Genomic DNA, 25,675 nt, shown 5'->3' with positions numbered 1-25,675 from the left:
TAACACCCAGATGCCTTTGGAAGCGTTTGTCCTTGTTGAAGTTCACTGTAGTTCGCACACTAAACCTTTACATTGACTTTATGGAACATACAGCGGGAGTACCTCGCAAAACGGCCGGGTGGTTTTGCTGCGATCCTGACGTGTGTGCATTCACGTGTCTGCTCGGCAATACGGTCAATCGCGTCAGCAGTAAACAATCAGCACAAAACCGATCTGCGATTCATTTACGGGCGAAATATATGCAGCAACCACTCTGGACAAGTCTAGTTCTTTCGACCATATTATGGCCGACGAATCGTACGTGTTTGCCCCCTCCGTACATTCTGATCATGATGCCTTCTTTTCCGAAAGTCAGGTCAGGGTGACTAGTTTCAGTTTCAGTTTCAGTAGCTCAAGGAGGCGTCACTGCGTTCGGACAAATCTATATACGCTACACCACATCTGCCAAGTAGATGCCTCACCAGCAGCGTAACCCAACGCGCTTAGTCAGGCCTTGAGAAAAAAGGTGAATAAATAAATTTACATAAATAAATAATAATCATAATATAAAAAAGGTAGTAGTAGTAATAATAATATATAAAAAAATAATAATAAATAAATAAATAAGATAACAATGATGATAAATAAGCAAATAAATGTAAAACATGAAGACACACATTCACACAGACACCCACACATGCATAACAGATATGCACCAAACATGCAGTTTCACAGATATGAAAGCACAGTTAAATACATATAAACGTACATGAGCTCCAACACACACACACACACACACACACACACACACCACACACATTACCCTGCACCCCCTCTACCAGGGTGACCAGGCGTGTTCACACTTCCAAAGTCACTCCTTGATGCACCCAAGCCTGTTCGAACCTCTCTTAGCACTTATGACTTCGGCACGATAGTGATCGCCGATAGTTGCCTCTCATTGGTCCAGTCAGAAAGCAGAAGTCTCGTGGCTTCTTCACGTAATTCTCGTGATGTGTACAAGAGCAAAGGATTCAGTGTGGTGGTGGTGTGAAGATGTGTGCCGTTTATCGGACGTTTTCCGATGCTGTGCCAACAAATCAATAACTTGTTTTAATTTGATTTTTTTTTTTCAAGTCATCTGTCCAAGCACTCTTCTTGAAATGAAAACAATATTTAGCAAACATACCCCAGTGAAAAAAGGGGAAAAAAGATAATCTTTTATTTTTCAGCCACTTACTTCACCACCACAAAGGGAAGACAGATGATGTATTATTCATACCTACCCTCCTACGGTTCCTGTTCCTATTTGTGGCTGCAGAGAAAATGTCATTGTTAAAGTGTACAACACACACACACACACACACACACACACACACACACACACACACACACACACACACACACACACACACACACACACACACACACACACACACACACTGACAACCGGGACCGGGTAGTTGTATTTGCTACACACGTGATAAAAACAATTAACAGTAAAATTATGATGAAAGTGTGAACGGGAAAAAAAAGTACAATAGTCCAACTTCTAGATAGAAAAAAAGAGGCTTACTGATTGCTGGATCTTGGTCCAGCAGAGAGATCCAACATTGGCCCAGCCAGTGAGAGATCTCTACTGGTCCGGATCCAGTATCGATCTGAAGAGCAATGTTCTACTGTACTGAACCAGTGCGCACTGACCATTCCAGTAAAGAGTGAATACAGGTGAAGAGTAACACAAAGCACAGAATAGTGATAGGATTATTGCAGTGAATTATACATTTCGTTTCTTTGTCTCAATCACGTCCTTCACTTCACTCAGAAAAAAAAAAATATATATCGGTTTCAGCAAAATTCCATGAACAGAAGTTGGTGTCTCACATCAGTTTTGACCATTTCTTCGCCATCGGTGTCTCAATCATTTTCAACAGCTGCGCACGCTAAAAAACGAACGCTGCTTATGAAAGACATTAATTTCCGTATAAAGATGTTTCTTTCAATGCCCTGCATTGGATTTTCCGACATCACTTTAACTTTCACGTACAAAGAACATTCTTTCATATGATTTGAAAACGATTTCTTTAAAAAATATGCAACAAAGGTTTCATCAGTAACAGATAATATTGTGTTAGTGTGTGTGATCCTACCCAACGGACATCAGCAGGAACAGTCATATCTTTGGTCAATTTCCTGTTACCAGATTATGCTTGGCAGACATTATGAGTCAAGTATGTGGATATGAGATCATTGAGAATGGACCAGAAAACGCTTGAGGTACTTGATAGCTTCAACAACTGGTGATCCATAGTATTTAGCAATCTGTCGCTCAAGATAAATTCCGGATTTGGGCCGCCTACACCATTGAAAAGCCCATCGTGAGTGTGTAGCGAAAGAAGAACATTACGGAAAACGCTGAATTGAAGACCAGGCTGACATACGTGCTGGCACTCAACGACAGATTGTGTAGACAGCACATATAACCTACAATAGAGAAAAGCTGAAACTGCATGTGTACGATGGCTATATTCAGTGTCATGTTGTATGGACTGGTGTGCTGTGTTTCTTTTTTTTTGTTCTCGAAACGTTCTGCTAAGATCTCCCCTCTAGGGTGCCTCAGTGCGTCCCTAGCAAGGGAGTGAACTCTGTAGCCGCACCTCCTCGCCACGTTAATGTGGGTGTTCCTGCGGGGACATGGGGCAGAATGGGCATGACCTAGTCATGGCGAACGCGGCACGGGTGCGGACGATCGGCGCAATAGCAAGACTAGCTCTCGGCAACTCACTCAAGAGAGGTCGCAGACTAGACTGGTCAGGGTAGATGGAGCTCATTAGCCTTGGCAGGCAGTCCATCTAGGAGAAGGGAAACTCTGATTTCAAACCAACGGGTGGGATACCCAGCAAACAATCCCCCCCTGTGCTCACAGGGCAGGTCTTTGGACCATGAGCCCCGGGTAGATGGAGCTCGTTAACCTTGACAGGCAGTCCATCTAGGGGAGGGATCCCCAATCTCTCACATCCCCCTGTGCTCACAGGGCAGGACTCTTTAGACCTGAGCTAAGGGAGAAGCCCCCTGACAGAAAACTTGATCCGGCCTGCCGAAGACGGAGTGTGTCAGCTACGGCGCAGGTTTCTGGTTAAAAATTCAGGACACACACGCATCAACGATCATGGTTATGCGTCAGACCACTTTGTCGTCATGGCGTCGTCCCTATCAGCGACAACCGGGGAGGGACGGAGCCGGGCCTCCTGCCTCAAAGGGGCCCACCAAAGCGACCGGTGCCTCTGTCAACCTGAAGGTCAGGGGAAGGCAGAGTAGAGCGACTGACCAGACAAATTCACCACCTGTCAACCTCACAGTAGCTCAGTGGAATGCAGAAGGGCTGAGAAACAAGAAACCAGAACTCCAGGAGTTTCTCCGAAATAACAACATTGATGTCATCTGCATTCAGGAGACCCATTTAAAAGATCCCCAAAGCAGCTGATAAACATCAAAGCAGCCCTTCATGACCTTTCAAAACGGTCGACTGTCACTGTTCAGTGGGTTTCTTCTCACTGTGGGGTCATGGGGAACGAAAAGGCCGATGCTCTCTCCAAGGCAGGCAGCAAAATGAAGCAGTTCAGCCACCCCGTGACCTACAGAGAGGCCAGGACCATCATCCACAACCGTTACCAGAACCAGTGGAAGAGAAGGCTGGGTGCAAACAGTGGTGTCGATCCAATCCACCAGCTCCAGAGACACCAGCAGACAGTCCTCTTCAGACTGAGAACCGGCCACTGCCGACTACTGAGTCACCTTCACCGTATGAAGATCGCCCACACTGATGAGTGTCCATGTGGCACTGGACCCCAGACCCCTGAACACATCCTCCAACACTGCCCAACCCATGAAGCTCTACGGCGTCAAACCTGGCCAGGGGGCACGGAGCTACAGGCGCAGCTTTGGGGAGACCGCCACGACCTGGAGAAGACCGTGGGCTACATCGTGGCGACGGGGGTGACCGTCTGACGCAGCCAAAACATCGAACGCAGAAGAAGAAGAAGAAGTTCTCGAAACTTAAATATTACTAAAGGAACAAGAGAGGCAAGGCCTTCAAGACTCACTTGTGATAAATTAAGTCCCCTAGCATTAATTACAGAGTAATTTCCCTTCTTTACTATCTGCACCAAAACGTTTGCAAAATAAATAAAAATTCCATGCTTAGCAAAAGAAGTTCCTGTTTGAACAAAAAAATGATGATAATGACTCCTCTTGTTGTTGTGTCACAATAAGAGGTCAAAGTGCCAAGTTTAGAGAATACAAAAAATATAAATATAACAGTAAATGCAGTTTGTATATAATTAGGCTTCTTTTATTTTATTTTTTGTGCCCATCCCAGAGGTGCAATATTGTTTTAAGCAAGATGACTGGAAAGAACTGAATTTTTCCTATTTTTATGCCAAATTTTGTGTCAACTGACAAAGTATCTGCAGAGAAAATGTCAATGTTAAAGTTTTCCACGGACACACAGACACACGGGCACACACACACACAGAGACAACCGAACACCGGGTTAAAACATAGACTCACTTTGTTTACACAAGTCAAAAAAGTGGCGGTGTCTCTGATTGGCTTTAGTGCGAACATTTTGATGACCTAGCCAATCAAAGATGATAGTCACGGTGCCACGAAGACGTATTGAATCTGTATTTCGGATTTCGTGCATACACACGCACGTGCATACGTATATATGCCCATGTGTGCATGCGTGTGTGCGTGCGTGCGTGCGTGCGTGCGTGTGTGTGTGTGTGTGTGTGTGTGTGTGTGTGTGTGTGTGTGTGTGATTTGATTTATATACATGCATGCATAAATACAGCACAGTACTAAACAACAGACAAACAGAACACACAACTAGATGTAAACAAATACAGAATCTTTCGCGCTCCACACTGACACGTTTAGTAATTCATGATGTCAGTTTTTATTTTATTTTTTATTATTTTTATTTATTTATTTTTTAAATTTTATTTTAGTTTCACTCTTTGTTTGAGATCGTGGTCGGTGCTAGTGTAACAAGGAAAGGATTGTTGGTCGAGAAATCATAAAAGCTAGACACTTATTAAATGCCTTACACATATCCTGGTGGCCTTGCATATCATCAACAAAGTCCATTGTTTTCATATCATCCTCAAAACACTATTACAACAACAAAAAAAGAAGAAAAAAAACCACACTTCGTTCCTGAAAGATACCAAGGTTCAGGTCCACTGCTATGTGTCTCTCGTCATCAATCCACTGTGTTGTACCAGAACCACTGACAATGGATACACCGGCAGAAAGAGGAGAGAGCGAGAGAGATGTTTAGATATATTTATAACAAATCGATTGAGACTAAACACCGTCTTCAAACAAATACAGCTTTGTAAACATGCTACGGTGAAACCTCTACAACATGTTGGGGCAATTTTTTGACAGGTCTGAGTCGTCGTTCGTTCTGTGACTTTTTTAGCGGAAGATCTGACAGTTGTATTATGTCGTATCTGTGATGCTCAACGACGCTGGTTGAAAATCAGCAGTTGATCAGGACTGTCTTGTGTGAAACTCTGGAGTCTAGGGAGTCCAATATTAATTAGACGTGTAAGGAAACACAAAGCATTATGTTCCGTGAGAGTCAAAGATGTGTCACGGACAGTGTTAAAGTGAGAACAATTGTGTGTTGTTGCTTTGTTGTTGTTATTGTTGTTTTGAATTATAAAAAAAAAGAAATATATATATATATATATATATATATATATATATATATATATATATATATATATATATGTGTGTGTGTGTGTGTGTGTGTGTGTGTGTGTGTGTACATATATAAATAAGTATTTATATTGAATGAAAAATATGGTTGCGTGAAATGCCTCACTCACACACCACAGACCGAGGCCAACAACAGATTGGGACACACACACACACACACACACACACACATACACACACACATTCACACACACAGTTTATTTATACTAAACAGTTATCCTCCCCTCGGCCCAACCGATTTAAACATTCATCTATAAATAAGCATTCACACAGACACAGACATACAAACACACACGTGTCAACTGTATTTCTTTGAATGTTTGGCACATGAATGATTCAGTCCTGAACAAAACTGAAGAACTACTAATACTCGATGGACGACGACCAAACAAAAAAAGAAAGTAGTGAAGACAACGACATACAACAAAGAACGTCACTGACAACGTCACTGCGCACGTTTCCTCCTTTCCCTCCGGGAAAAACCCTCGTTCGATTTTGAAGTGTGAGGGGAGCAAGCACCCTCAACCCACGCACGCTCCGACTGCCTTGTCCGCGGGCATGTTCGCTTCAGCAGCTGCTTCTCAGAGGCTGGAAACCAGTAAGCTTGCTCCTTGTTCAATTGCTTAAATGATATCAGTTTAGGAATATTTCTAGAATGTCAGAATACGAGAGTACAAGAAATTTATTGATGAAAATTTGTGAGGAGCACTGTAAAGTGCCGCAAGCCCTACTGTAGTGTCAGGATGACTGGCCTACGTACAATTTAGGGGATATATCTGTGCGAGATAGTTCCGTAGGTGACAGCGTAGTACAGGCAGAATCTTTCTGGACCTCCTCGCCTCACCTCACCTATCCCGTAGTCTTGTGGACCGTTGGGGCGCCACAGGTGATCTGGCAACCAGCATCCTCCAATCCTCTCGGTTTTCTGACCTCCTGATTGTATCGCTCAACCTCAAGCCCGTCCATTCTGGGATGTTGTCCAGCTGAGGCGAGGTTCCAGGGTGTGGTGCTTGGAGCCACCACGTGAGAGATTTAGGGGATGGATGAGGACCAGTGATGCCCGTCCACTCTACCAGGTAGACACTGACCGTTAAGTCTGTGTTGGTGCCGGCTCAGCTCAGCCCTCATCGTACTGCGTGAGTGTCGCTCTACCAGCTGTGTGGCCTGGTGGTGGTCAGTCGGCGTTACAGGGGAGTTGCAGCCCACGCAGGTACTGAAGAGAACTGATGTTTGTAGTTGGGTTGTTGTTTCTTGGTATTTGTTTGGTTGCCCTTCTTGTTGGAGCCATCTTGCTTGTAGCCAATCAGCCGTTTATCTGCAAGCGCCCCCTTGCAGACCTGAGTGACCTCCCCTTGGTCCGAGAAGTCCCGAGTAGTCCCGAGGTGAATGAAGTCTGCTACACTGTTTCACAACACTCCCCCCATCCTTATGATGAAAGGACTTTTTATGGGGGTGATAGCAGCGTCTACGCGGTCCTCACAAGCTGACTGGTGATACACCCGCAGGCCCAGTCGTTTCACGCGAAAAGCCGGAGGGCATTGGTAGCGCAGGCCTCCAACAGCTCATCGGGAGTCACTGAGAGATGGGTGGTCAAACTTTCGGCCACCATGTACAGCTGGGTGGGTGCTGACCAACGCTCCCCGGCCATGGGAAACTAAGGGGCATCTGTCTCAAGGAGGAGATGGTCTTTCGGAATGCCACTAACAGCCACCTCCTGATCAGGCCAAAAACGGCAAGACGGGTGAAGCTGAAGTACGTGTTGTGGATCCACTGATCCCGCACGTATTGATCCCCCGTGAAGCAGTGCAGATATATTCTCTGTGTTTGAGGAATCTGCTGCACCACGAGGGCCCGCTTCTGTGCCATTGTCTCCTTGCGTACTGCAGCAATGCAGGATCAGCATATGGTGTGACACCACACCCCCCAACAACTCCACCAGTGCTCGAGCCTGTCCATGCCAAGTCTCCATCGGCAGAGAGTGGTCCAGACCCACTTCCCCAAAAGCTTTCACCTGGGGGGACTGAACCAACTCCCACAATGTGGCTGGTACGATGCTCCTACCAGGTGGAAGGTGATTCTCAAAGTACCGGGGATGCAGTCCAATTGCAATCTCCATATCAGTTGGGAACGCCTCTAACTCCTGTGACGTGGGGCATGTACTGGGGTCACAGAAGGAGCACAAGTTCCCACCAATTGGACCTCCTTGCCAGCCAGCACGTAGGCTCCATCCAAGATAGCAGCCAAGCTAGAGCCAGCATGAGGGTGCAGAACGCGGATGGTGCAGTCCAAATGGAAATGGGCGTGGAAGGCTCTTGGTCGGGCGTCAGGGGGAACAGGCTGTAGGTGTCCCGAATCAGCTCTCCAAGATGACCAGACACAGCTGCCATTGCAGCCTGCTGACTCTCTGTGATGCAGCTGTTACCAGCATCTGTCAACAGGCCTTGCCAGACCACGTACGCCACCAACTCTTTGAGCGTTCCTGGACGCCCCAACAACCAGACCGCTGCCTGCTTCAAAGCCACCTCCCTCATGGCCAAAACTTCCGGCAGGGTCGAATCCAGTCTTTCGTGGAAGACACCGGGCACATGGCGATCTAAAGCATGGGCCTTATGTCTCACCACGTCAGCCTCACACTCCGGTACCAAGCACCTCCTAGGGTTAGAGCCTAGGAGTGCCAGTAGAAGTGTGTGTGGTGACCTGCAGGCCCATTGCTGAAGTGGACACTACTCTTGTGCTCTCCAGACCAGGAGTTATAGGCTGGGGCACATCTAGTTGGGCATCTAGTTGGTGGTTCCAACATACGCACAGATCCACCCATACGTATTTTCTTTTTCTGGGCCTCACGTTGCCTCTACATCCACTTTCTGCGGCAATTTGCAGTTGAGGACCCAGTCTACCCATTTGTCCCCTCACACTTCTGTACCCAGTGCCTAGACTGGAAAACCATTGTGGGTAGGCCACAATCATCCGAGATGGAAGCCTGCATCTCGAAGTGCTGGGACTTGAATACAGGGTCCACCGGTGCCCGTGTTCGGGGTTGGTCGGTCGCAGCCCTATATCTTATCCAGGACCCAGAGGACCCTTGCCGTGGTGCCCACTTCCTATATTGACTCACTGTTGCCCCTTCTTGGAAGACCCGGGAGCCACTACCCTGGGCCCTGGGGGCCACCAGTAAACAAACCGGCAGCCTGTCAACGGAGGGGCTGGTTGTAGTGGCGAGAGCCGGGCAGGGGTCATGGCGAAGGGCACGGGGGAGGACTCGTGCGTTGATTTTGAGGGGCCTGGGGACATGAGGGTGATGTGTTGGGGGACAACAGGATGAGAGAGTCTGGCGTCTCCACGTCCATCGTCCTCGGGCTCTTCTCTGGGTCTTCAGGTCTCCCCTAGATGTCCTCCTCTCCTGGTGCTGCTTCTTGCTGTTCCACCAGCCATGGCTGCATCTCCAGCCGACTATCCCGTCAGGCCCTGTCAGGGTCGTAAAAAGTGGCTTTTCTCTTGGGTAGCACTGGCACCTGAGTGATGTTCTGCTCAATCCACGCCCGTTCGTGAAGTTGAAGGTCGTGGACTGTCTTGGCTACCTGTTTCAACCACTCCCCCAATCCCTGCAGTTTGACAGATGGGGACGGATTGACCAGCTGAACTATCCGAAGGAGTTCATCTACTCTCTCCTTGTTCTTTCCAGGGGTCAGCCAGATCCGCTCCACCAAATCAGCTGCTGGTTTGTAAAGTTTCTCCTGGACCAGGTGTTGAGCCACCCTCGTCCAGAGAGCCTCCATTATTTTACTGGAACAGACAGGATATGAGGTGCTTTAATGATTAAGACGCACACGTACACAGGCTTTACACTTGTATTTATCAATATCAAGTGCATCTGTTGTTGTGATGTTCACACAAGACCTGTGGTGCCATTCCTGGCAGTAGTCACACTGTATCATGAATCTGCCACTCCAGGGTTTCCTGCACACACAATCGGCCTTATCATCATCCTCATCTGACTGCTCCAGTTGGTCATCTGCTCCCTGCTGGTGCCGAACAATCCAGGTGGGAAGTTTACTGTCCCAGCAAGGCACCACTCGATCATGGTTAGTCACAAAGATGGAATTTCGCAACTTAACCCGGTACAAGTATGACAGTTTTTTTTCACAATCAACCCAGGTCCCTTCCATGGGGAGCAGAATTTCTTGAGGTCGTAATTCCGCTTCATGGTTTTTGGGGATGTTTTCAAGGTCTGTCGGGCAGTGGCGTGGGCCTGTTGCAGGTTTTTGACCAGTTTTGACACGTATTCATCCTGGTTTTCTAAGGTCTGCCTGGGTGCCTGAAACATAAGTTGCCCTGGTATGTTGACTTCTCTGCCTAGCATCATCTTATTAGGGGGTCAGTCGATCTATTTACCGACACACTCATAGCACCTGCTATCTGCTGGAGATGTTCATCCCATTTGATCTGGGACTTCTCAAAGAAGCAACATATGGCATCCAAGAGAGTTCTGTTTTAGCACTCTACCTGCCCATTGGAGGAAGGCCTATATGGTGTTGTACAGGCCTTATGAATTTGTAGTGCTTGGCACAGCACTTCAAACAGATTACTCTAGAAGGTCCGGCCCTGGTCTGAAAAGAGCTAGAATGGGCAGCCAAACCTGGAGAAAAAGGTGTCAAATAGCTGCTTTTACTGTTATTTCCGCCTTCTGAGAGGGTAGGGGGACGCACTCGACCCACTTTGTGAACTGGTCGACCATCATCAGACAGTATTCATTACCCCGATGAAATCGATGTGTACCCACTCCATTGGTGCACTTGCCATATCTCTTGTTCTTCTTGTTACGGTTACACACGTCACAAGACAGTACATAATTTTCCACGTCTCGAGAAAGGTGTATCCAGAAGAACTTTTCTTTCAGCTTAACCTTGCTCTGGGCTACTCCCTGATGAGTGTCGGAAGGCAGGTCATTGTGACACTGGATTGCCTTTTCTTGTAGTCCCTTGGAAACCACCAGATCTAGGTCTGCGGCGTCTGCACTTTGTCTGAACAGAGCGCTGTTGTGCAGTTGGAACATTTCCTTGTTCACCCAGTAGTATTTAGCTTCGGATGATGACAAGAAGAGTTTTCCTTCGTCTGGCGGTGGTTTTCCCTGTAGATGATCCACTATGGGTGGCATAGAGACCAAAGTTGGCTGGACGGTAGGCATATCATACCATTTTAATTACTCTTCTTCTGCGTTCGTGGGCTGCAACTCCAACGTTCACTAGTATGTACACGAGTGGTCTTTTACGTGTATGACCGTTTTAACCCCGCCATGTAAGCAGCCATACTCCGTTTTCGGGGGTGTGCATGCTGGATATGTTCTTGTTTCCATAACCCAACAAACGCTGACGTGGATTACAGGATCTTTAACGTGGGTATTTGATCTCCTGCTTGCATATACACACGAATATCACACCTTTAAAATCATTCTCTTTATGATGATATGACAATTAGAATGAGAGATTTGGCAAAAAAGAAAACGCTAGGCATGGACTCTTATATACATTCGAATTTATTCAGACTTGGTCTTGTGACTGGTTTGGGTAAAGCATGATCCATGTATAAATTCAAAATCAGAAGTTAAAGGTCATCGTCACGGAATGGCATGTGATTTTTGATAGGAAACTTTTCTGTGTTGCAAAGAGAGATGGTCTTCTATAAGATCTCCAGCAGACTTGGTACGATAACTGGTCATAGTGAAAAGAAGATCCTTTACAAGAAACAAGGTCAAAGGTCAAGATCACAACAGGGCCTATCACGAAAATGTGAAGCATAATAATACTTTGGTTTTTAATCCAATTTTCATTCACAATGGTACACCATGATACCATGTAATGATTTGTTTTGCCCAGAAGATCAATGATTTGAAATTTAAAAGTCAAAGGTTTAGGTAACTTCAGTGTGTTCTTTTGCCAGATTATCCATTTTGCGGTTGTCTTTTTTCATGATCCTTCTTCTTTTCTTGCATTGAGATTAAGTGCATATCTCAAATGAGTCTTGAAGGCCTTGCCTCTCTTGTTTTTGCTGTCTTCATTTACTTGAGAATGCTGATATTCCATTACCCAAGTAGTGTTGTAGGGAGATCACCCCGTCTAAGATGACAACTGGTTGTGCATGTAGAATGATTACCTGTGGAGAGACCATTTGCTACGCTTGACATATGGCTCGTGTTTCGTCACCATGAAACTCGCCACATGTCTTGGCAATAGCAGTGACCCATCTTTCACAGTATATGACTGAGAAACACCGCTTCCACTTTGTTCTCACCAGTGCCTAATGGGAAAGAAATGAGATCCCAAGGACTTCTGAAAGTTGCTACAGAAGGGTGATATTGTGATCAGAAAGAAAATATAATGAAAGAAAAGGCTGAAAGAAATACGACCCCCCAAAAAAGTAACTCTCAACCAGTCCTTGCACCATACGATTTGGGATCTCAAAAGAAATCAAGGGGGGTTAAAATGTTTGTACAGCCAAATTGGACAGTTGTACTAAAAACTCCTCAGGGATTATTTAAGTATCGTGCATGGTAGTCTTTAGTCTTTCTCCAAGATATGCTTGATTATTTGTTCTTGTCAGTCACAGTGAATCATTAACATTTCTTGATTTGTTTCAAAGGCTAGTGTTTACATACCACTTCATGTATTAGATATTTAAGCAAATGTTTCAATATCTAAACATCTAAGTATGCTGCACAAAGGGTTTCGTATCCTACGGTGACATACCTGTCATCTCCACATGCTTCGAGTATTTTTTTTAAATGAAGATTTGCAGTATTGACTCGGCTTTGTATAATTTACATTTGTATACATTTTATGCATAATTTTGCAATTACATTTGTAAACATTTTAATTTTGCAAAGAATTTACCGAAATATGCTTATCAATAGCACTTTGTGAAATAAGCTTTCATCTCTTTTTGTTTTGTTGTCATGTTTGAAGAAGGTGGCAGAATGGTTAAGACACTTATATGCCAATACAGTTTTCGTGAGGGTCTGTGCTCGATTCCGGCTCTCGTTCGTTCTCCCAAGTTTGACTGGAAAATCAAACTGAGCGTCTAGTCATTCGGGTGAGACGACAAACCGCGATCCCATGTGCAGCACTAACTTGGCGAACTGAAAAAGAACCCGTGGCAACAAAAGTGTTGTCCCCTGGTAAAATTGTGTAGAAGGAATCTACTCTGATATGTACACAAATATATATGCATGCACGCAAGGCCTGGGTATGATTATGATGCTCCTCAGTTACCTGCCTAGCAGATGTGGTGTGAAGTGTAAGATTATGGGATTATCCAAACTGAAACAAACAATGAAACTGTTATATTTAAAAAGCACAAATGTACGGCTGAGAATAAGACTTCCACAGTCCAGTTTTCTTTCAGTACCATACAGACTCTGTCAAAAAGGAAAACATGATTACACACCCATAAATAATGTAGAATCATCTCTTTAATTTTTACCAAAAATATATTTGTTATTTGAGTGTACTCACACGTTCTACAGCATACAAGATGCAACAAGACCTTTTTTTCTTTTTCTTTTTTTCTTTTTTTTTTTTTTTACTGTATGTGTGTGAGTGTATTGATCTTTCGTGTTTAAAACAGTTATTCATTTGAAGTTTGACGTTTCTTCTTCTTTTATAAATCCAATGGGTTTTTTTGGTGGTTTTGTTTTTGTTTTGTTTTTTGTTGTTGTTGTTGTTTTTTGCTGCCCCATCATCTGCACCGTTTCAGTGGACTTACTCCCACGCCGCTCATTTAGATTCCCCCATACACGGCCACACCCGGGTTCGTCCGTCACAGTTCCAGCGTCGGCAGTCCATAGGGAACCATCGATGTTAGGTCGCCAGGAGGCCACACACCAGAGGAGATCCTGCACTGCAGCTGAGTCACTTCGGTGGTGTTCAGTGGTGCCTGTTCTGTTTTAACGTACTTAGGACACCACCTACTAAGCCCCCTACTAACGACAATAATGGCTTAGTCGCGGAGCCAGACTGAGTGAGCGTCCCTCCCAGAGTAGAGACCGCCACCACGTCCCTCAAACAACAGCCCTCCATGCATGAATCTGCCGACACTGACGACATTGACAGGACTCACCCCAAGCACGGAAGTGGAGGGGCATCGAAACTGAGGTCACCATGAGAGCAGGGCATGAAAGGCCACAGACTTTGAGACTATTTTGTTTCTATTGATGACGATGAAGGAGGAGGAGGATGACGATGATGATGACGATGTTGCTATGGAGGTCCATTTTGGTTTGGGACTGCGTGACAAGGCTGTACTCTACGCTTCCTGTCATAATGATATCCCGGCGTTAACCAGGCCCGAGAGATACAGACACTTGCAGTGTTGGTCAGGTAATTTGAGCAACACACCCAAAGACGCATCCTTGAAGTGGATGACACTCGACTGTGTGGTCCCAGTCTCCCCATTTAAGCCCACAGTACACTCAACTCTGGGTAGGAGCCGGCCACGGGCCGATAAACCCACCTCCGCTGGGATTCGAACCCGCGTCCTTCCAGCCGTCAGTCCGCGACGCTAACCACTTCGCCACGGCGGCTGGTTCAATGTTTATATTTAGATGACGGTGCTCGCCCCTCCCCCCTCCCCCTTCCCCCCTCAAAAAGTCAGTCAGAAAATGTTGCACCATAAACTAAAATATGCTATGGTGTGACTGGCTTAATTTCAGTCGTTGTTTTTCAATGTACTTTTATTGTTGCTCGAAGACTTTCAACGGAGATAACACAGCAAATGCATTTCATACTTGAACTTGAATTCTAATTGCCATAAGATTAATGAATATTTCAAACACCTTCAAAATAAAGACATCATTTTCCTTTTTCTTGCCATTTCTTTCTTTCTGAATCGAAGACATAGCCAGCAATCTTTTTTTTTTTTTTTTTTTTTTTTTTTTTTTTTCATCCCGAAGGACAAAGGTTCAATACATTTCATATCATGCTTGTCCAGAAAAAACCTGAAAAGAACCCTTACGAAATGCACTCTTGTGTAAAAAGAAAAAAAAAAGAGCTCATAATACGTCACCTAATCTAACTGATTATAGGCCGTGTTTCTGGACATTCTTTTAGTGCCTTCCATTTTTTTAACTTTTTTTTTCAACCGTGTGAAAGAAATTTTGTGAATGGTAGAATGTGCAGGATATACACAACCGCTATTTTGATTATCTGTCACTGCAGATAAAGGGTATAACTTCTGAGTGTTGAGTGATATGATGGGAACAGGAAAAGTGGATTTTTGTCATCGAATTCAATGACATTCCATTAACTACTTACCAGTTCTCCCTCTGGTGTTTGTTACATTGTATTTTGCATGCACTCAAAAATGGTGCCATTTCCAGAGAACAAATTACCATGAACAATGTGGTGGTGGTGTGTGTCCATCAAGATCGATGATGACCATCGTTGTCATCCAGCTGGGGGAGAGGGGGAGGGTGGTGGTGGTAGGGGGGGATGCTCATGAATCTATCTGTGAGTGCGCAGATGGCTGAATAGTCCAATCTGCGCACGAAATGTTCGCTGACAGTTGGGGCAGACAAAGACAGGCATATCATTGTCAGGGAGCTTGTTTGCCCGTGACTTTCTGGCCTGCCTCTTCTGAACAGCTGCAGCAGTCCTGTTGGCCTCACACAACTTGGCACCTTTGTGCACAGCAGCGCGCCATTTGTCACGGTCCATTGCAGATTCCTCCCATGAGTCAGGGTTCATGTCAAACGCTTTCAGAGAGACTTTCAGAGTATCTCTGAAGCGCTTCTTCTGACCTCCATGTGATCTCTTCCCTTGTCGCAGCTCGCCATAGAAGAGCCTTTTGGGCTGCCGATGGTCTGGCATGCGCGCCACGTGTCCAGCCCAGCGAAGCTGGGACTGCATCAGGATGGTGAAGATGCTGGGAAGGGTGGCTTTTGCAAGCACCTCCGTGCCTGGGGTCCTGTCTTGCCACTTGATGTTCAGTAGCTTCCTTAGGCATGTTGTGTGGAAGTGGTTCAGCTTCTTGGCATGTCGTTGGTACACTGTCCAAGTTTCGCAGGCGTACAGTAGTGTGGGGAGAACTACTGTTCTGTAGACGTTTAGTTTGGTCTCAAGACCAATGCCTCTTCTGTTCCAGACATTTGCATAGAGTCTACCAAAAGTTGCGCTTGCTCTTGCAATCCTGACGTTCACTTCATCGTCGATGGTCGCATTTCGTGACAGTGTGCTGCCAAGGTATGTGAACCGCTCCACCGCACTGAGTCTCTGACCGTTGACTGTCATTTTGGGCTCAACGTGGGGTTTCCCTGGGGCTGGCTGATGGAGAACTTCAGTTTTCCTCGTGCTGATGGTAAGGCCGAAGTTCCTGCTGGCAGTGGCAAACTTGTTGAGGCTGAGTTGCATGTCAGCTTCAGATCCAGTGTTGAGTCTCTGATGATGTCTGTCATGACCTTCGTTTTTGCTTGAAGCCTTCTGAGGTTAAACAGCTTGCCATCTATTCGGTACTTTAGGCCGATTCCAACATCGCCATCTCTGAAAGCATCAGTAAGCATTGCAGAGAACATGAGGCTGAACAGTGTTGGAGCCAGGACGCAGCCTTGCTTGATACCATTTGTGACAGGAAAAGGAGCAGATGTTTCGCCATTGTCCTGGACTCGAGCCTGCATGCCTTATGGAATTGGCTGACCAAGGAATTAAATTTCCAAGGGGATCCGTACTTGGCCATGATCTTCCACAGTCCCTCTCTACTCACGGTGTCGAAGGCTTTAGTGAGGTCGACATAGATGGAGAACAGATCAGCATTTTGCTCCTGACATTTCTCTTGCAGCTGCCTTGCAGCAAACACCATGTCGGTGGTTCCGCGCTCTTTCCGGAATCCACATTGGCTCTCAGGCAAATGACCTTGGTCAAGGTTTGCTGTGAGGCGGTTTAGGATCCTGGCAAGTATCTTGCCTGCGATGGAGAGCAAGGAAATGCCCCGATGGTTATCACAGGCTTGCTGGTTCCCCTTTCGCTTGTACAAGTGAATGATAGATGCATCTTTGAAATCCTGGGGGATCGTCTCTTCTTTCCACATGAGTGAGTACAGCTGATGGAGCTTCTCAGTCAGCACAGTGCCTCCATCCTTATAGACCTCTGCTGGTATGGAGTCTGAGCCAGGTGCTTTGCCACTGGATAGCAGACAGATTGCTTTCTGGGTCTCAAGAAGTGTTGGCGGATCGTCCAGTGCTTCGTTGATGGGGACTTGTGGGAGACGGTCTATGGCTTCATCATTTATGGAGGAAGGGCGATTTAAGACACTGTTGAAGTGCTCAGCCCAGCGTTTGAGAATTTTCTCCTTGTCGGTGATCAAGGTATTCCCATCTGCACTGAGGAGGGGGGATGATCTATAGATCAGCTCGCGCAGGGTCCTCCAGTCAGACTCCACATTCTGGTTGTCCAGAGAGGCGGATTCCAGACGATCTTCCAGCAGCTCCACAAAGGTCTGTTTGATGGTGATGTTTTTCAGCTTAGCGATGTTGAGCCGTTTTGGAGCCTTCTGGCCTTGGGGGGCGTCTCTTGGGCTGGATTCGAATATTCAGCTTCGAGACTACAAGGCGATGGTCTGTCCAACACTCGGTGCCGCACATGGTCTTTGTCACACGTACATCTTGCCTATCCCTTTTCCTGACGATGACGTAATCGATGGGATTCCAATGCTTTGAGCGAGGGTGCATCCATGACGTCCTGTTACGGGTAGGGAGGCAGAAAACTGTGTTGGTTATCAGCAGTTCGTGCTCTGCGCAGGTCTGAAGCAAAAGCAATCCATTTGGGTTGCAGTGTCCCACACCATGCTTTCCAATCACTCCATCCCAAGAGATGTAGTCAGAGCCAACTCTAGCATTGAAGTCCCCAAGAATGATGAGCTTGTCTGCTTTAGGGATAGCAGCAATGACAGAGTGAAGGTCCTCGTAGAACTTCGCCTTCACTTCATCCGGGTTGGTCATGGATGGGGCATGGGCACTGACAATGGTGAGGTGCTTCTGGCCAGATGCCAGTGGGAGTTTCATGGTCATAAGCCTATCGTCCACTCTAGAAGAAGGTGTAACCAGATCCCCGTTCACAGAGCTCGCCTTCGCCTGCAAGCCGAGTCTCACTCAAGGCTGCGATGTCGATGTTGTATCTGGCGAGTTCGGATGCAACTAGTGCCGTTCTCCTTTGGGGTCTGTCCGCGTTATCTCTGTCCAGGAGAGTCCTTATGTTCCAAGCACCAATGGTGAGAGGAACGATCCTTGTTTTCTTCTTTTCTTTCTCTTTGTTTCGACCGCTAATGTAGGGTCCCCGCCAGCTGCGGTATGCTGGCCAGGGTGATATGGAGCAGGCAATTTTTAGGGCACCTTTTCTAGCCCCTTCCTCATGCCATGGAGGTGAGCAGTGCATTCCTAAAGAGGGCTGCTCAGACGCTCAGACGGCTGCCGAGCTCCATCGCTGCTCCTGTCGATGAAGAACGGTCCTATGGCCTGAGCCGCCTGTGTGCAGGTCTGCGGCTGCAACTGCCAGTGTACCCACACCTGTCGTTTCGTCGCTCGCCTGTCGCCACAGGACTTGGGGGTGATGAAATGATGAAGGATGAAAGGTCAATAAGGATGACTGATGACTTGCGCGATGAGTTTGTTTAAAGTGAAAAGGAGTTGCGCAACATCGACCTCACTCTCTCGTCCGGGTCCACCAATTTCCAGTGGCAAGACTAAGTCGAGACGACTGGAGGATGAGCACGAATGCAGTGGATGACCAAGATATCCTTTCGGTGTCTCATCTTGCTCTCTGCACTCCACAGTGCGTTGCTGTAACCGCCTTCCTCTCCGTTGAACCGATAGGTTTCTTCCGCAGATTCTGCCGGATCCAGACTTCGCATGCATGGGTAGACACACCCCGGGGACCAACTGCGTGTGGCATGCACACAGCACGGTGGCGCTAGATGGCCGTCGGTGGCTCTCCTGAGCCGACGCCCTTTTATGGATATCGTTTTTAATTCCATAAGGGTGTCTAGCCACCCGCCTCACCAGTCCCGGAAGGGAGCGGTGGGAGTGCCGGTTTAGTCGCCGGCAGTCCGACACGTGTGTGTGTGAAAAATTCTGAGGTACACGTACACGGACCATGCATCTGCATTGTTGGGAATCGACCACCTATTCATCACTAATGGAAGGTATATGTGTGAAAATTCTGAGGTACACGTACACGGACCAATTTATCCAGTGCTGACAAAATGTATGATAGTCACTCGTGTCCGACTACGACCATCAGAACAGCAGAGGAGGCAACTGGTGTCCTGACTATCTGGGCTAGAATTTCATTATAGTGGAAAGTGTCTTGCCCAGGTTACATCCCCACTCTCTCGGCCAAGAGGGTTTTAGAACAGTCAGCGTTGGGATGGATCCCAAAGGCCAAATAGCCCTCAACGTTGCAGTACTAAGAACCAGTGCAATCTTGCCTCTGCGTTTGACAGTCATAGTCCTTCACAAAAGCCTACGCTGTAAACGACTTCCCATTGCAATGGAGAAACCACTGACCGTACAGCTCTCCCCTTGTTGCTGGCCCAACTGTAAGCTTATGTCAAACTGTGATATAAGCTTTGCTAACAAACTACGCAGCTGCAGAAATGATCTTGATTCCAGGTGGCACCACGGTAATGCACAGGTCAGAGGCTGTAGAAATCTCTGCAGTTCGGAACACGACAAAGACAACACTCCTGCAGGCTGGTGGAACAGTATCAGTCCCACTCAGCCTTTCTGACAATTTGCTGTCTACGTGTCCGCGCGCGCACATGTGTGTGTGTGTGTGTGTGTGTGTGTGTGTGTGTGTGTGTGTGTGTGTGTGTGTGTGTGTGTGCTTGTCTGTATGTATGTAGCGTTGGTGGCCTGCACTTCTATCTGTGTATTCATCTAGTTCTCTATTCATCCCTCTCTCTCTCTCTCTCTCTCTCTCTCTCTCTCTCTCTCTCTCTGTGAATATATGACTATGAATATGTATGTGTACATAGCAGTGTGTGTGTGTGTGTGTGTGTGTGTGTGTGTGTGTGTGTGTGTGTGTGTGTGTGCTCGCGCAGTGGGAGGTAATCCGCGAAAAGGTGCTTACGCACACTAATCCGTATGTATGTGTGCGTGTGCGCACACAAGCACACGCATATGTGAGTGTACGCTTTATGACTATATCAAGTTCAGTGTATAATAAGTAGTAACAGAGAATCACAAGTTTTTTTTTTTCTGGTTTAAACAAATATTTGATTGAAACTGGCGAAGTTTTAAAGTATATGTCGTTATTTGAAACACAGAACAGAAACCACCCTTCACCTTCTAACGTGCTGGAACTAATAACAGGAGGCAAAGCCTCCATGGCTCACGTGTGATTTTTCCTGATCAACAACAAAACTTCTTACGTGGAATGGTCGGCTTGGGTTAGTAGCAAATGCTTATAAATCTTATTTTGCTCTACATCAGAAATCAGAGGCTGGAATGGGAACGATTCCATATTGAGTGTCCACTTCTTCACGCACAAAAACGGTGAAGCTTTAGACATCGGCTTATCTCGTCTTTTTGCCCCCAGAGAGTAATAGCAGATGCGAAGAGGTGGCAGTGACTGCTGACTGCACAGTCACACACAATTTGAGGGTTGTGCTAGGACATTCTCATTTAAATCCAATATTTAGACATTCAGTTTCCGGAGACTGTCTCTCCACTGGACATAGTGCCAGCAGCAGAAGAGGTAGAAGATGTCGCTGACTTCGTGAAGGATCTAAAGCGGGCACGATACAGGTTCCACACACGTCTGTTGCACACAAAGGACAGGAAGACAAGAAGCCCTTGTGAAGCAGTGCATAGCTCTGCCACCACCAGCAGCCATTCCTTGTTAATCAGTGAAGCCACTACAGCTAGTGTCCAGGTCCCTCCAGTCACTGTGGCCAGCTTGGCAAAGACCAGGATGTCACGAAACCCTTTAGGGGTCTGAGCCTGGAGATGCTGCACCCTCCTGATGGTGAAAACAGTATAGATGAAGCAGGTCATGTTTGTAAGAACAACTAAGCCCAGAGGCAGCATCAAAGCCAATGGAAGAAATGGATGCTGATCGGTGTCAAAGAGACACAGTCTGCCACCATACCCTAAACTGGCACCACCAGACACAGCATAGGAAACGACAATGGTGAGGATCACGATACAGCCAGATATGACAAGAGTGAAAAGGATGTAGTGCACAAAGGTTTTCTTCGTTTCACTCTGATTCAAGGTCAGGCGTGTTTTGGAGATAAAGACACGCAGCATGTGTACGCAGCTGACCCCCATCCACAGCAATGCCATCAGCCACAGCCAGTGGGTTCCCACGCCCACTGAAATACAGACCAGCTGGTTGCCAGTTTCACGAATCCAGTCAACAAGCAGACTCAAATTAGCTGCTGCCAAAGTTAAACTCAGACCCATGTTGTTCAAACCAGGGAGAGAGCGTAGCTCACTGAACAAACAATAGGTGACAAAGGTGGCAAGCAGACACACAATGGAGATGCTACTGCAGATTTCACTCATAATTTCTCGGGCCATGGACGATTCGTGACCATGATAAGTCTGGTTGAAGGAAAAGATCGTCATGTTTTCAGGAAAGATCAACATATAGATATCAAAGCACATGTCGAGTTCGTCCCCAGCGAGCCACACACCATTGGGGTAATCCAAGGGATCAAAAGACACAGGTCTGAGGTCTGAGTCCAGATAGAGTGGAAAGTACACTCGCCTTTCTCCATCAGAAATCTTCACTGTAAACTCACCTCTCTGAAAGCTTAGATACTTACATTCTAAACGCTTCGACACTGGCAGAAAAAGATGTTCAAGACCATGTAAAGGATGCATACTTTGTGCTTGATAGGAAAAGAATTGTTTTGCACCATCCAAACCTGTATATGCAGTAAAATCAGTTCCATAAAACCCTGATGTCATGTCAAATGCTTGTAGTTTCACAGCCAGCGTTTTGCCAAGGTGGACAGTCAAACCATCAGAGAAAATAGACAGTGCCCCTGATTCAAGAGCATCCCGTGTTCCTTTATTTGAGACTATGATGTCGAGTTCAGCAACAGCAACAAGAAACGAAGCAGCTTTCTGCAAGTTTTCTCCAATTTCAAGCTCCCACCTTTCCATTGTCTTATATAGAGGTTGACAAGAACCATTTCCTTCAGTCATCAGCTTCTCCAAGTGGGAGAGATACATTTCAAGGAAGCAGGTCTCAGCCTGGAGACGTGTCGTCGTGATTGTCCCATACATGTCAGCAAAGGCAGAACCATACTTAAATAGTTCTTTTTTAACAGCCGCACTGTAGTCACAATTTTTCTGTTGTTTTAACTGAAAAATGCTCGTCACTGGAAGTAATGACAACGCATTTGATGCGCAGCGAGAATGAACGTTTGATGCGAAGACATCCATCCACAGCAAAGTAGGTCTGAACAACACACTGAGGTGGTACCCCAGTCCACACACCCGGTTCACTGGTGTGACGCACCATGGCGTATTTGGTCCAGGAAGTTTCCCGGCAGTGCACTGCAGCTTCTGACATCCTTTCTGTAACAGTGATCAAAGCATTTCTGTGACAGTTATATTTACTTCTTGTTTTTTTCCCCGCTGCCCCAACATCCGTTTCAGTGGCATTGCTCTCACGCACTCATTCCGAGTCCCTCATATACTACCACACTCGGGTTCTTCTGTTGCAGTCCCTGCACTGGCAGTCCACAGGGAACCATCGATGTTAGGTCACCAGGAGGCCACACCAGAGGAGACCCTGCACTGCTGCTGAGTACATGTTCTGATTTAACGTACAACACCAACTAAGCCTCCTACTGACGACAGTAATGACGAATCATGGAGCCAGACTGAGTGTCTCCTCAGGGTGGAGATCTCCACCACCTACCTCCAAAAACAGTCCCCATGAATACACTGAATACCTTGACAAGACTCACCCCAAGCGCGGAAGTGGATGGGGTATCGAAACTAAGTTCACCAACATTCGACAACGTGCGTGAACTTGCAACTCAAACGCAGAATAGACATTCCGGAAACACGTGGTGCACATTTCGAACTTGTGTGGTTTCACGAAAAGAAGAATGAGCGAGATTGGTAACTCAGAACAGTCACTACTGGACACCCAAGTGACTCAGCAGCATTGTTGGGACTCGTCTAGTGTGTGGCCTTCTGGTGACCTTACTTTAATAGTTCCCTGTGGACTGTGGACACTGGGACTGCAACTGACGAACCTGGGTGTGGCTGTGTATGGGAGACTCAGAATGAGTGGCACGTTAGCAATGCCACCTAGACGGTGCAGATGATGGGACAGAACAAAAACGAAACACTAACAAACAAAACAAAACAAAAAAAAAACGTGGTCGGTACCAAGGCAAAGGCAGTGGAAATGGACTGGGCATGTCCTGCGAAGAGAACAAAGTCACATCACCTGGGCAGCCCTTCACCGGACACCAGAACGTAGATGCAGGAAAGAAAGGCGACAATCACCTGTGATACCATTCAGAGATGGGCCAGACACAGACAAGAGTGGTCGTTCTTCGTTGCTGCAAACACGCCAGAGGGCATAACGGGCAGTAGGTAAGTACGTAAATGAGTAAGTAAGTAAGCGAGTAAGTACGTGAGTAAGTAATATGATATCCTGTTTGATGAACAAATTGCATATAAATGTAAGGAATTCAATGATGTAAGGAAGTACATGTGTTAACAAATTCCATCAGATCCACTTGATTTCTGTTTATCAGACTGGAACTGAGGGATGCAGCTTTGTGGACTGCAAGAAGAGGTGTCCTGAAGGGGTCATTTTAAGTATGCCCTTAAAGAGAAGAATGCATGTAACAATTTTATGTGATCAGTACATTATCAGTTTTGGTACAGTTGTGCTGAAGAAATGAGTTTTTAAAAGGTTGTTGACTTGATCCATCATTGTACAAAGTCATCAGCTAGATAGATAGATAGGTATATAGACAGACAGACAGACAGACAGACAGATAGATAGATAGATGTAAGAAAAGGGCGAGTTACAAGATAGATAGAGACGAATAGGATAAATGGAGTCACCTGTAAAGAAACTGTAAAAGAGAGAAGTGGAAACTGGAAAAGGGAAAGAAACAAGGGGTTTATACATTCATACACCTGCACAAAAAGAAAGTGATTCAGACAAAGAGACAGATACATACAGAGAAAGACAGACAGCCCAAGTCAAAGTTGGCTCAAGGGAAAAATCAGAAATGAAGGTGTGCTGACCGTGGGGTGGTTCCATTGGTTTTTTGGACAAGCCTCTATCTTCACAATTTCTGAATTTCCAACAGAATGATCAATATTGACTATCGACGTTTGTGGAATAGCAGGTATCCCTGAACGATAATCAGAAGTACAGTTTTGTGCTATTTTGTTCGGTGGCTCATTGCACATGGCACAGAAAACACTGGCGTAAATCCGCTTGCCGTCAACAATCACCATGTCTCCTCGGGACCAGTCAGATTCTTCGCACGCCTTTCGCACGTGCTCCTCTGTCTCCCATCTTCCCTTTGAACTACAAGTGGAAACAGTGTCTCTGCTGTTATAATAAGATTTGGAACTGTGGCAGATGTGCAGTTTTTCATCACTGATGTGTGTACCCAGAGTAGGTTGGCAAATTTCCGGCAGAAAGACAGCCCGCTGATCATACTGCGTGTCGCTGATGACGTCATACAGGTACTGGTTGTGAAGACACTTTATGGGCCACTCGTAAACACTTGAATAGTGGTGGTTACACCAGGCGCAGTGAATATTGGCATACGTGACACGTGTTTCAAGGGAGGTGACGGGAACAAATGTGTCTGGTCTTCTTGGCTTTGTTTTGGACTGGCATAAGGACCGGGTTTCGTTGTGGGGGTAAGCTGCGTCACATGCTGCAACACGGAGAATCCATCTTTGGTCAGTTCTCTTACACTCAGATCGTTCAATGGGAGGCGGCTGCCAGGAATTCTGGCCCACCTGAGGACAGCACGTTCCATGTACATCACAGTGTTCATCACACGTGCAAGGAAAGCATTGCATGCAACGTTTCTCGGGAGCATGATTCACCTTTTGTGTTCCATTGCACCGCTCCAAACACACTCTTCCTTGCAGCTGTTCTACAGTCTCTGTGTCCTGGTTCCAGATGACTTTGTTGCCGTCACCTGTATGAACAGAGGCAGGGACAGATGTGGCAGTAGTAACTTATCTGTGTTCAGGGAAGCTGACAGAAGATGGGTGACAGCTAACGTAAAGCTGATCGCCAGCACAAAATAAATGGATTGCATTGTGAATTCGCTTTTAAAGAAATGTTTCTGGTGTTTGAGTCTTTCCGAAATGCGTTCTGTGCATCACACTTACGTCCGCATATTTACAGACTGGTGACGACAGACGTTAAGTCAAATGCTCTTCGTTCGTCTCAGACTGCTGTAAATGCTGAGCTTCAAAATAAACAGAATGAACTCACTAAGCATGCACAATCATGATGTGTCATAAAATAGATCTCACACATGGACTTAATAGAACAATGAACACTTTTACAATGTCTTAGGAACTAAAACGCAGTCATCAGGTTATCCTGTTTTATGTTACTTCCTTATGTTTTGTTGTTGTTGTTGTTGTTGTTTTTCTCAGTTGATATTTTCTCACGTTAGGTCTGCTTTCCTTGTCTTTGCCGCATTTGTTGAGTGTATTTCATTGCCTATTTGGACAACTAAAGGGTGCAGTGCATATGTTCAAATAAAGGTATGCCACAGTGTTTACTTTCTGTTTGTTTCTTTGTTCGGTTTTTAATATACTTTTTGGTCTGTTCGTCTTTCATTTACTGCTGTTGATGCTGTTGCTCTTGTTTACCATTGTCATACTTGTTAAACAATTTACCTC

The 25,675-nt window shown here is 46.2% G+C and overlaps 1 protein-coding gene across 1 annotated transcript; it reads right to left on the bottom strand.

Annotated features, from left to right (window-relative positions):
* Positions 1-20,452: 20,452 nt before the first annotated feature.
* LOC143289679 (adhesion G protein-coupled receptor E3-like) lies at positions 20,453-25,161 on the bottom strand. Its single transcript, XM_076598726.1, has 4 exons — positions 25,154-25,161; positions 24,654-24,772; positions 22,259-22,339; positions 20,453-21,489 (listed from the first exon to the last, which is right to left on the bottom strand). Exons 1-4 carry the CDS (start codon positions 25,159-25,161, stop codon positions 20,453-20,455), a joined length of 1,245 nt encoding a protein of 414 aa, XP_076454841.1.
* Between the last annotated feature and the right edge of the window lie 514 nt (positions 25,162-25,675).

This window comes from Babylonia areolata, chromosome 14 (genome assembly GCF_041734735.1).
Source record: "Babylonia areolata isolate BAREFJ2019XMU chromosome 14, ASM4173473v1, whole genome shotgun sequence".
In the NCBI taxonomy this organism is placed as follows: domain Eukaryota; kingdom Metazoa; phylum Mollusca; class Gastropoda; order Neogastropoda; family Buccinidae; genus Babylonia; species Babylonia areolata.
Note: the sequence above shows the minus strand (reverse complement) of the source record. Positions and strands in the feature narration are given on the sequence as shown.

Excerpts from the sequence above, each read along its gene's own strand:
- LOC143289679 (XM_076598726.1), bottom strand. Across the intron at positions 22,340-24,653 it reads TACCCCCACAACGAAACCCG|AAAGGATGTCAGAAGCTGCA; the intron begins GTCCTTATGCCA and ends TCACTGTTACAG. Across the intron at positions 21,490-22,258 it reads GCGTCACACCAGTGAACCGG|ACCTCAGACCTGTGTCTTTT; the intron begins GTGTGTGGACTG and ends ATCTGGACTCAG.